Source organism: Eubalaena glacialis, chromosome 8 (genome assembly GCF_028564815.1).
Source record: "Eubalaena glacialis isolate mEubGla1 chromosome 8, mEubGla1.1.hap2.+ XY, whole genome shotgun sequence".
NCBI lineage: Eukaryota > Metazoa > Chordata > Mammalia > Artiodactyla > Balaenidae > Eubalaena > Eubalaena glacialis.
The window spans coordinates 60511195-60523927 of record NC_083723.1 but is presented as its reverse complement, the minus strand read 5'-3'; the positions used below and the strand labels follow the sequence as shown (position 1 = coordinate 60523927).

Below are 12733 nucleotides of genomic sequence, written 5' to 3'. Positions count from 1 at the left end.
ACTCTCAGATTTCTAGCTTAGGAAACACTGGGCTCCACTAACTCAATATGGTAAAGGGAGGAGCAGGAATTTTGGAATGTAAGAAAAAGTCATTATATGGTGGGTGGGGAGGAGATGGAAGGAGGTACATGATGCGTTCATTTTGGTTACACTGAATTTGAGTCTTAGTATGGTCACTCCTCACTTAATGAAACTTTACTAGACACCCATCACTCAGAATAAATTGGGGTGGGAGGGCTGGGTGTGCAGATACAAAATGAAATCCGACCTAGTGTATGACGTCCCATATATTACTGCTCTTCCTTGTCTCCTCCCTAAGCTGCTCATTTTTTCTCCCCACAATGGGAACATACGGACAACAGAGTCAGTATGTTCGAAGTGGTCAGGAGGAAGGAATGGGGAGGAAGATAGGAAGGGGAATAGAGTTAGGCTCTGGAGTCCACCCTAAAGAAAGGCTCTTCACGAACTGTTTCAATATAATGTCTTCTAGAATTAATTGTGTCTTTAGTTTGTTATGCTTATTAACATTGCTAATTGTTAAATGGTTAAAATCCATTCTCTGTTAACTCAGTGACTATTACAAAACTGTGAACAGAGGAGTATCTAACAAGTTTCTGTTGACTACTTTATAGTGAGATAATTGAAAAGGTCATAAAAATAATTACAACATGTGAAGAGACAGTTTTAAGCTTTTTGGTTTTTGTTTTTCCTGGTAATTGGAACTTAGGATTAGTGAAATTTGTAAGTAAATATTACCTTAATTTTTTTTCAATTACTATTTTTATTGTGATAAAATATATGTAACATAGAATTTACCATTTTAACCATTTTTAAGTATACAGTTCAATGGCATAAGTACATTCACACTGTCGTGCAACCATCAACACACCTAACTTCAGAATTTATATTACTCTGATTCTTAAAAAAATATTAATTGATGTAAGAATCAAGACCTACTTATCACATGCTTTTCTATTTTATATATTCCACTTAAAGAAAAGCAGAACTTCTGCTGTGCTCTAAAATTATATCTAGAGCAATTTCTTCATAAATTGAGTATCAGCTTATGGATATTTAAATTCAGCGAAGAATTTTAACATTCTACCATTTTTATGTTCTGTAAGAGAAACGTGTTATTCAGTTGAAGCAAAGAACACTCTTAAGTTCAACCATACCAACGCTATGAATACTAAATATTCTCTTTAGTTAAAGTGAAATTTAAAGTTCAGATCTCCATGTGGTTCTAGGAAAAGAAGAGTATGCCAGAATGTGAAATAACGAGCCATAGTCTAGTACAGTTCTTGGTCCACTGTGTTGACTGCAATAAATGTTTTAAATGAATAAGAGAGTTTACACGGAGAGAAAATTAAATAGTCGTTATATAAAAATTACTAATTTAACAATTGTTTAGATCATGATAATTAATAGGTGAAACGAATATCCTGTTACTCGCTGAGAGAAAAGTTAACAAAAGAGTCATTAGAAGAGCTTGTGTGAAATAAGCTACAAGTATTATAATGCACTAATTATGTTTTAATAGATACAGACTTTTTAAAGCTAGGGAGAGGCAGTAAGTGATTTATCAAAGGTCATACTCTGGAGCGGAGGGTCACAGGGATGGCCTGGGGCCTTCTCAGGTGGAGATCCAGGGTGGGGAGTAGCCATGAAGAGTGCAGACAGTGGAGCCAGGCTACCTGCGTTTCAAGTTCTACTCTGCCACTTACTATCTGGGTGGAATCAGGCAAACTATTTAACCTTTGTCTGCCTTTATCCACAAAATGAAGCTTATTATAGGATTTCTGTGAGAATTAAATTTGTCAATACAGGTCAAAGTGTCTCAAACTATGTGGCACAAACTAAAAGCTTAATAAATGTTCGATATTTTTATTGCCATGAATCCTTCTTGATTTAAAACATGGCACAGGGACTAAATTTCCCTTCTCCCTGAGAAGAGTGTTTAAATCTTTCAATAGTTTCCTATTGCACTTAGAATCAGATGCTAATTCTAAAACCATCATTTTTTCTACTTGATCTGTCCCCTGCCCGTCTTTTCTACTTTACCTCTTACACTCTCACCCAACCTCTAAAAACTTTCGTTCCATCATCCTTCTTACTGTTTAACATACTGAGCTTTTGACCTTTCTTTCAAAAAGGCCTCCCAGACTCACTTATCTAAAGTAGTACTCTTCATACTGCACCCAGTTCCTCTCTGTCATTTTTCATAACTCTAGTAATCAAAAGTTATATTTATTATGCATCTGTTTGTTTATATTTATTTATTTAATCTCCTATTATCAGAATGTAAGTTCCTTGAGGACAATTATATTATCGAATACATTCTATTCCATGTTCTATTATTCCAATGTTTTATTATTGATCAGGTTTCTATTCTCAGTGCCAAGAGAAGTGCCTAGCATATTATTGAAATGCAATAAAATGTTCACTATACAAATGAAATTTAGGGAGATCTAAATGTCTGAGTTAAATAATATCTCGTTATGCAGAGAACAACTACAATGGTAGTTTTTCTATAGAGAAGGAAGACCTCAAATCCCCAAATGGAGGCAAAAGAACAGATGGGTAATAAATTCAGGGAGAATTATGTTTGAAGATCCCATAAATATTTTTCTTATAAGGCGTTCTGAAATAAGTACAAGAAAGGTTAAGAGAAACTTTATCAATTTTGTTTAGTTCCAGACTTTATAATCGATCTAAGGTATCCAAAGATTATACTTTCGCTAACACAAACATTCAAATGCTAACCATTGCCAAGGGCATATAATGCCTAAAACCTGAACGCATTGGCTCTGTCACATAAATAAATAAATAAATAAAACGGTACTGGGTGATAAGTCCAAAGCTTAGGTATTGTGATTATTTACTTATAGGAGTATGTGATTAGTTAGTTATGGGAATATATAGTATCTGGGAAGCAAAATTGAAAGTGACATAGCATTTTAATTACTCTGTACTCACGGTGCATGGGGTCTGCATCCATGGTTCCCCATCGATCTGCATTGGCAGAGACTTGCTAGTCCTGGGGAAAAATACTTCATTTTAAGTTTAACATGGAAATACTTGATACAACAGACTATATGTCCCATAAAAAATTATGAGACCAGGGAATGCAAATATGGTAATAGCTGGGCTCTGCTCTCAAGTTATCTCTTTGAAAGGAACTTCAACTTTTTTTTTTTTTGCCACACCACGTGGCATGTGGGATCTTAGTTCCCCAACCAGGGATCAAACCCTCACCCCCTGCATTGGAAGCTCGGAGTCTTAACCACTGGACCACCAGGGAAGTCCTGGAACTTCAACTCTTGACTATTAATGAATACCTTGAAAGGTATCTTAGTTACAGGAATGTTAAGAGCTTCCTGGGAACTGTCGTGATATAAAGAAAAATTCTGGATGCCAAAAGACAAATGTAGGGTTTATGTTTAATGCCACAATCAGAATTCCTACAGCCAAAAGGGCCTCCCTTGTTTTCATGCAAACCCACATTGTAAACAGGGAGAAAAAGTGTTTGACATCTCAGATTTTCCAGTATCAACACTTTCATATATATAACACCAATTATATCTGTGCTATAATCTGTGGTTTCACGTTAGGGTAAAAATAGACCTTTTCTCTACAGGTAAAATTTTGAAAAAATGTTTTTTTTAAAGATTTAAATGTAATACACATATAAAATCTTACTTTATAATAATCCATTATTTAATTTATAGAAGCAATGGTAGACTTTAGTCCATGAAAGAATGTAAGTTAATGGTGCGTCAACAGTGTTTTCATTGGGTAATTTGCCCAGTAGATATTTTGATGCTTCAGTAACTTAAACTGAGTGTGAGCCAGATTAGAGGGGGTAGAATTTGTATGTTAGAATTGTATCCACGGTCTCAACAAAAGAGAATCAAATTCCAATGGACATGGCAAGTAATAGTGAACCAAAACTTTGTAAATACTGTCAATTTTCATTATTTTGAAATATATCAGCATTAATCACTGATAACTTGAGGCACAGATAAAACAAACATGCTTATCAGAGTCTTGTATGGCTTTAATTAATTTGTAGTTATGTCATGTCAACCTCCTTTCTCAATTATAAAGAGCTACCTGATGACCACAGAGGAGCACTGAGCCAGCCGCCGCCCAGCACTTTTCAGTCCTGTGTATATTTGCCCCATCTCCATGGCTCCTTCCAAGCCAACCACCTCCAGCAGCTGATCACTCAGATCTGAAAGAAAACAGAAACCTTGTAAATTACAGTGCGTATGCATATGTGCACAATTTCACGTCATTGGGTGTTATGGAAATGAAAAATGAAAGCTACTTCACAAAGAAAGCTTCTCTGTCTTGGATACTCTACTAAAAGTAACGAAAAGATGGCCTACTTTTGAAACTCTCAGTTTAACCAGACCCTGAGGTGCTGTGGAAAAAGATGTGCTGTCAGCTTATTCTAAAACAGAACGGGAAGAATGGATTCTGAGCCAAATAATGCCAAAAAATATACCAGTAGTTTTTAACATCAACAAACTTAACGTTATTCCACATGTATATATGGAACATTTTACATCCCACATCAGACATTTGGCAGCAAATACACATTTCAATACTATAAATAAAGTATGAGGATATGCTGTCAAACATGATTTTGTTAAATTACTCGAAAAAAAGACCTTAGAGATCATGGAATTAAAGTTTCTCAACTTAAAGATAAGACTTGAGGCCCTAAATCATTGAGTGAATTGTCCAAAATCATAAGTAAACTTGAGCAGGATGTCAAGTTTTTCTTGAACTTGAAAACAGCAATTTTTTTTTTTTTATGATAAGGAATGTGCTACCAAATTCTACTTGGGAGTAGGTTAGATAATTAGCACAATACAATCATAATTTTTTTTTTACCAGAGGACAGTAAAAAGAGGCTAATAGCATTGCATATTGCTTGCCGAGTGTTTCCTAAATGCCTGTCACTGGACTAGTCACTCTCTGTATATCACCTCACTTGCTCCCCCCGCAAAACCAGTTGAAGACAAATATGATTATTAGAATTTACAGATATAGAAGCTAAAAATTAGAGAAGCTAATTTATTCATATTAACATACATAGGAAGTGACAGAGCCAAAATTTGAATCCAATCACTTTGAGGCATAACCACAGTGCTGTATTTGATAAATGAGCCACACCAAAGAGAGATACTTTTAAAACTTATAGAAATATTTCTTATTTAGGGAGTAAGAGTGTTCTGTGTGAGCTCCAAAGTCCCTTTTCAACCTGAAGACTTTCACTCAGCGGGAAAGCAGAGCAACTACTCACGTCAGTAAACGCCGACAGAGCGCAGTCTCAGCACACAGCCCCTTCGCTTACTTATTTGGCTCAGAATGCCTGAACCTTTGATTTGAAGGTAAAATTCTAGGTGCACATATATGGTCCTTTTCTATACTGATATTTTCATGTAATCCCATGTATTTTCAAATGTCAATAAATTGTTTAATATTGTTTTAGTAGCAACAAAAGCTGGAGGGGGTGGCATAGAGTGGCATAGGGTAGGGCATGATGATTATACAGATAACCATGTAATAGCTAGTCGTAGCTGAGGGTGCACTTGAAGAAAAACCAGCATGTGTGTGTTGTATGTACTCCATTTTGTACAGAAAGCCCTCATTCCCCGCTAATGAATCCATTTTAGCACGAAGTTCAGAGAAATAAACGACATATTTTCAGCGTTGTTCAAATGTGTGGTGAACAGCACTTTGAAATCTCAAAGTTTGCTAGGCCCATGATCTTTGGCAAATATTATATAGGCCCTGAAAACAAAAAGTGTAACCAATCCACTGTATTTTTTTTTGAAGAGAACTGATTTTAAAAAAACTATTACTTTTTAAACTTTAAGCTCTAGCTGCAGCATGAGATTTCTTCACGTGGACACGATCACCCAGCTACCAGATCAAACGTTCACAAGTCCTAATAACCGAGAACATTCACCTTGCTGTTCTAAACCCTATTTAGACTTATTTCTCATGAAACTTATTCTGTGTTTCTAGTTTAAATTTATGTTGCCAAGAACAGATGGACAAGGAATGGAAACATATTCTTTCAGCTGTAGCCGGCACTAAAATGTGCTTGGCTCTATAGCCTGGGTGTTAATATACGCATTTTTTAGATACATGTCAACCGGCAAACTGCACTGTGGCAAGCGCTAAAACCCCAGATGTGTGTCTGGTGATATTTATAAAACAACAACCACCACAAAAGTGAAGTTCATATCTAGTATTACATATCTTCCACTGCTTGATTCTTAAATAGGTGAAATGTTATGCTGATTTCTGTAAGGATCTGGTTGATGGAAACTATTCTACAAGAAACGAAATACTTTCTCACAAGAGAGTTAATCTGTATAAGCCCTAACTTCTCCATGAATCACAGGGATTGTCTACACCCACACCATATTGCTACTGTCTACCACCCTCCTTCTGGTTTTTTTCTTTCTTTTAATTTGTCTTTGTTTTTCTCCCTGCAAAAATGCCATGAAAATCAATTCTACCATTAATAATTGGTAATGAAGACATTTCTTACAGATTTAGAAGACCTAGGCTTTCAAACTTTCATGTTCTTGCTAACACAAAGAACTGTAGAGAAATGGTGGTCTATTTACTAGCTCTGGTCAAAGTAAATAAATACCATATTCCTTCTAATTAAGTGTTCAGAAAAAAAAAGAAATTCTAATTTGTGCTGCATCAATTTGCTCCCATAAACACTTCGACATTTTTTATACAGAAGCCTGCAACGTCTGTGTACAATTGCTGCCTCTTACATATTGTCTTTGAGGTCAGGGTCCTGACTGATTTCAGACAAAGATAATTTCTATATAATTTTGAATTCTGTTTCTACATGTAGTACCATCTAGAAACATCAAAGACTTCCTCACATCACATTCTAGCTAAAATTTACTTTAAGTGCAGGTCCCTTGGGATGTCATAACCAACCAGATTCACCTCCTTAATTGGTCTGCTACCTGGCTATTGCTTTCATACTTAAAAGTAGGAGTACTGAACTACAGCCCATGAACCGAAACCAGCCCACTGCCTATTTTTGTATGGCTTGCAAGTTAAGAATGGTTTTTACATGTTTACAAATGGAAAAAAAAATTTTAAATGACATATTGTGACATCTGAAGATACATTAAATTCAAATGGCACCATTCACAAATTAGTTTTTATTGGGACACAGCCACTCATTCGTTTAGGTTTTGTCTACGTCTGCTTTCACACTACAATGGCGGAAGAGAGTGGCTGCAGCAGAAATCACATGGCCCAGAAAACCTGCAATATTTATTATTTGGACCTTTAGAGAGAAAGTGCCAAACTCTGCCTAAGAGAAACATTAACTATTTTGGGCCACTGACTTTTTCACTTTAGTACTGCCACTATAAATCCTAATGGCATCACAGTGGCCTGAAAGACATAACGTCCGAGCACTCATTCCTCAGTGTGTGTATTGGTGCGTAAAAGAGCTGCTCTCAACCGTGGCATCTCACCACACTCATGTACTGTGAGGTTTCTTATAATCAGTTTGTTATCAATCATGTAATACCAAAGTTTCTAAGTAACTCGGTTACAAAAGAAACTAGAGCACCTTAACATTCAGCATTATGCTCAGTCATTGCATCTGGTTGGCTTTCTTGCGTGTGAAAGAAGAATCATAGGTAGGAAGGCAGAAGTTGCATCTGGGCCAGGAGATGCAGGTGAGAGCTCCCCCTGGGGGAGTCATCCGCTGAGCACTGAGAAAGCCTGACCTCCTGATATTGGGAAGTGTGTCTATTCCAAGGAAGACAGTGCTTTTGATCAATTAATGATATGAGATGTACTTCTGAAGGGGAAAAATAGTACGTTTCTGAAAGAGTTAGCATATCTTTCCAAATTGCTCCAGGGGTACAACAGAGGCAAGAGACTCTGCCAAATTTGGTATTTTCATATTTAAAATAGAGAGTCTAGAAGAGGTACTTCAGAGGGAAGAAACTTAATGAAATAACCGAAACTGGCATATAGCAGAGCAAGATTCTTAACACGGGGCAGTGACTCTGAATGCAGAAGAAGGTAACTTTTTCACTAACATGTAATTGAAATTAAGCACTTCTTTCAATTATAAATTTAGGCAAGAAACCACAGTCGTAGTAGAAATATCTCTGACTTTGTCACTGACCGATATCATAGATATTTCCATATCTCATTACAGTTGTTGCAATATTTCAAAATTCTATTTATACTAATCTTTACTGACACCTTAATAATTATTGAGCCCCTCCTAGATTTCTAAAGGTAATTTATTAATATGGTAAAAGAATCTAAAAAAGAGTGGATATATGTATATGTATAACTGATTCACTTTGCTGTATACCACTGTAAATCAACTATACTCCAATAAAAATATTTTGAAAAGAAGCACATATATCACTAAATCAAAATCTTAACAACATTTCAATATAATTGATTTCTTTTGTAATCCTGCATATTTTTTTGGAATTTTAAAACATTACTCTGAGAAGAGTCAGTAGATTTCACCAGACTGGCAAAGAGGATTGCAACTCAAAAATGATAAGAAACTCTACTTTAGAGTTTAATTTGCCTTATGACTTTGGATATCTTTTCCTGAACATTGTAAGTGCTGCATTAGTGTTACACAGGGAATCAGGGGTATGAACGTAAAATCGGAAAGTCAGGGGTCCAGTATAGATTTGAGAACACAGGAGCAGGACAGCTAATAAATGGATAATATTTATTCATAGCTTAGGCTCTTCATTTTTGACAGTTATACCCTGATAATATGTCTCATTATGTAATTGTTTCAGACTGCCATATGTAGGGAACAGAAGAGGATGCATTACAAACACAGACTGAATGTGGGTTGTAGCATTTTGGCATTTCGTTGAATATAGTGTGTACTGAAGGGAGAGGAATGGGGTGGAGGCAGGGCAGGACATACTCCTTCATGCATGGTGTCCAGCAACATGCTGCAACACAGGGGGCAGCTATGTCCTGGGGCACACTCATTGACTCAGCAAGGACTTTTTGTCATCACCTAAATTGCTAATTATATCACCAACAATTAAGTCCTTATTTGGCCAGGGCGAGACGAAGCTAGCTATAGAGTTGTACCTTCTGATTGTGGGAAGATTATATGCCTTCCAGTGATGCTTGTTTTATCTAGCAGACATTTGAAACATGCCTGAGGATCCAGAATAAACTTTTAAAAAGCCAAGGGACGTATGAAATTCCTCCACCAAAGCAAATGCTTCAAGGATTCTTTTCTAACATGTCCATTTATTGCCCAGTGATTTTTTTTTTTTAATAAATTTATTTATTTATTTTTGGCTGCGTTGGGTCTTCGTCGCTGGGTGCGGGCTTTCTCTAGTTGCGGTGAGTGGGGTCTGCTCTTCGTTGCGGTGCGCGGGCTTCTCATCGCGGTGGCTTCTCTTACTGCAGAGCATGGGCTCTAGGCGTGCGGGCTTCAGCAGCTACGGCTCGCGGGCTCTAGAGTGCAGGACCAGCAGCTGTGGCGCATGGGCCCAGCTGCTCCGCGATCTTCCCGGACCAGGGCTCGAACCCATGTCCCCTGCATTGGCAGCCGGACTCCCAAACACTGCGCCACCAGGGAAGCCCTGCCCATTGATTCTTAATTTAGATGTACTCCCCATGAACATAAATAGCTGTTTTCCCCTACCTCCATAAATTAGAAAATGCAATTAGCAAAGGACCCGAGTGGACAGAGCTAAGCAAAAATGTATTAATATGAACTCTGTGTTTCACAGTACAAGTATATTTAAAACAAAATTTTAGCACCTCAGGGAACCTACTATACAATTACAGGTGTATCAAGAAAATGGAGATTATATATATGGTACGCCTACTGTGAGCAGGCTCTCTGCTAAGGGATTTACAGGCATTTTTTCCATTTAAGACTCCCAACAATTCCTTGAGGCTGGTATTATTCTCCCCATTTTATTGATGAGGAAACTATGTTACCTGTTCAAGTCTTCACACATAGTTGAAAATCTGGTTTTCCAGCTAGGTTGCTTGACTCCAAAATCCATGTTATTGTACATATGGACAACAGTAAGAACTAACCAATTAAATGTTATCAGTAATTGAAAGAAAAAATACTACAAAGAGATATATGATACCTTAAAATGGTACCATTAATAATCCCACCAGTAAATCATTTCAGATGCTGTCACCAAATTATAATACAGTATAAAACTCACATTCACAATGACTACTCCAGGTCATGTGTATGAATTATACTCTGAAGAGTCTATAAGAAGGCTGAGAAACACAAAATACTTTTTGAAAGGACTTCTATCCAAACTAGTCAGAAAATAAAAACGAAAAAGTTTAGAATGTAGTACCAATGGATTAAGGAGAGTTATTTGGAAAATCCAGCAGTGTGAAATATCCCATTCTTTGCTGAAATCTGAAAAATAAGGCGTTAAGGTATATACATAAATATATATATACAGCGGAATCACACGCCTGACTTTAAAAATGACTTTTAAAGAATAGATTTCATCATCTCTTTTAAAGCCATCTGTTTTTTAAAAACAACCAGCTAGAGCTGACTATAACTTCATGTATTTTCATTCTAAAATTCTGAACTTCCCTAAATGGATCCAAAAAAAAAGTAAAGACCAGAAATCATAGTGTGGCATACTGTCAACACCTCTCTATTGTGACCAAAGTAGTTCAGGGCCTGCAATCACTTTGTTATGGCATACTTGAAAGATGACCTTCACCTCAGGACACACAACCCAAGAAATCGTACGCATTTCATTCACAAGGCTATAAAGAGCCAGCTGAAAGACTTGCCACAGCAGTCTATTACAACTGGCAACGTGTATTATCAGTAAATGTAAGCAGAGCGTTTATGAGCACAAGCTAGCAGTGAATCTGAACACTGCTGCTTCTGGAATCTGGAGTCAGTTTGCTCTCGTTAAGCTTTGTGGAGGGAGTGAAGGCTGTCGCTTGTTTTCTGTGTGAATGAGCCATTAGTGTGTGAGGGGATGTTTTCACAGCACCATGCCTCCCCTGCCCTCTTCCATAAACCAAGCTACTTCACGTGTCTCCTCATATTAGTGCCATCACTAAACAAAGCGAGTGCCCGTGAATGAAGGCTGATGTCAGCAAATTCTGAGTAACTTCTGGAGGGGCATCCTGCATCATAACACTGATGCCTGCTAAGGGGCTAAAGTCACAACCAATCCTTACTCTCCTAAGGATTAAGCAGCTCCAGGGCTTCCCTGGTGGTGCAGTGGTTAGAAATCTGCCTGCCAATGCAGGGGACACGGGTTCGAGCCCTGGTCCGGGAGGATCCCACATGCCGTGGAGCAACTGGGCCCGTGCGCCACAACTGCTGAGTCTGCGCTCTGGAGCCCGCGAGCCACAACTACTGAGCCCATGTGCCGCAACTGCTGAAGCCTGCGCGCCTGGAGCCCTTGCTCTGCAGCAGGAGAAGCCACTGCAATGAGAAGCCCGCGCATTGCAATGAAGGGTGGCCCCCGCTCGCCACAACTAGAGAAAGCCTGCACACAGCAACGAAGACCCAATGCAGCCAAAAAATAAATAAATAAATAAAATTAAAAAAGAAAAAGAATTGGCTACCATCTTTAAAAAAAAAAAAAGAATTAAGCAGTTCCAACAATTAAAAAACAACTTAAAATCCAATTTAATAGAGGGCAGTGCCAATATTATTTTACATATGGCTATGTATGTGATCTTTATATTCAATTTCCAGAAGCACTATGAAAACCAGTTTTTTCTTGAAATGTATTACAGAATATAATAGTATAGATTTACTGTCTCCTTATTTTAATTTCAACAAAATATGAAACACACTTGTGAAAAGGTAAAATTTTTAAAACATGGTAATACATTTGAACTCATTTATAAACTTAAGGCTATAAATTAAAGACAAAATATAATTGTGAAGAATAGTGATTTATACTAAAACTCGTTCTGTATAAAAGAGCTGGTTTTGATACCCAATTATGCCTGGTAACAAATAAATATTATACCCCTAGCAAGAGACTGAGGAACTCTAATACATTGGGGTTACTGTGCTTTCTCAGGCCATTTGCATAAAAGCACTGCTGGTCAGAAGTAAATCCTACGCTTCCGGCAGTCGGTCTTCAGAAAAGAGGCTACATGACTAGATGGAATGAAATCCAAGTAATCTTCTTTGGAACTTTTTGATAGCGGTTAAAATATAGGATTATATCCTGAAATCTGGTGTCCTGCCAGAGAGCCCTTGAAAACCTGCTGAGTTCAAGGCTCTGCACAACAGGAGTGCCAGTTTCTGATGAGAACAGTGTGGGTTTAAGGAGTTTTAATGTTATGCAGGAGCAAGGACTCCACCCCAATCCCCACAACTGTGGACAGGGCACAAGGGCAGGACTGAGACAGGAAGTGTGATGGCCTCAGGCACTAACAACACACTTAACATCGTCATTGCCTCGCCGCTTAAAGATGAACGCTTCTTAACTCATTCAAGTCAGAGAAGACACCGCTTCATTTGGCTTTTCACTCTTTTAGGCTTATGATAGATTATAGACAGATGGGCCAACATCTCTAACAGGCTACCTGTTAACAAGTTAGTATAGATTTAAACACACCTGAATTCTTCTGTTTTGTACATATCCTCCTTCTTTTCTTTCTTATGCTGTAAGAGAATTCTGTTTCATGA

General features: G+C 37.6%; 1 protein-coding gene across 2 annotated transcripts in view; it reads right to left on the bottom strand.

Moving 5' to 3' along the window:
• The window catches only part of DGKB (diacylglycerol kinase beta), a 645545-nt gene that overhangs the window by 31579 nt on the left and 601233 nt on the right, over nucleotides 1–12733 (bottom strand). The window contains exons 22-23 of one of the 2 annotated variants that reach the window (XM_061197732.1): nucleotides 4114–4234; nucleotides 2977–3037 (exon numbers count right to left, since the gene is read on the bottom strand). In XM_061197732.1, the coding sequence (XP_061053715.1) occupies nucleotides 2977–3037; nucleotides 4114–4234 (182 nt within the window). Of the gene's footprint in view, nucleotides 1–2961; nucleotides 3038–4113; nucleotides 4235–12733 lie in introns of those variants that run through there. The other variant, XM_061197733.1, reaches the window with a different exon arrangement.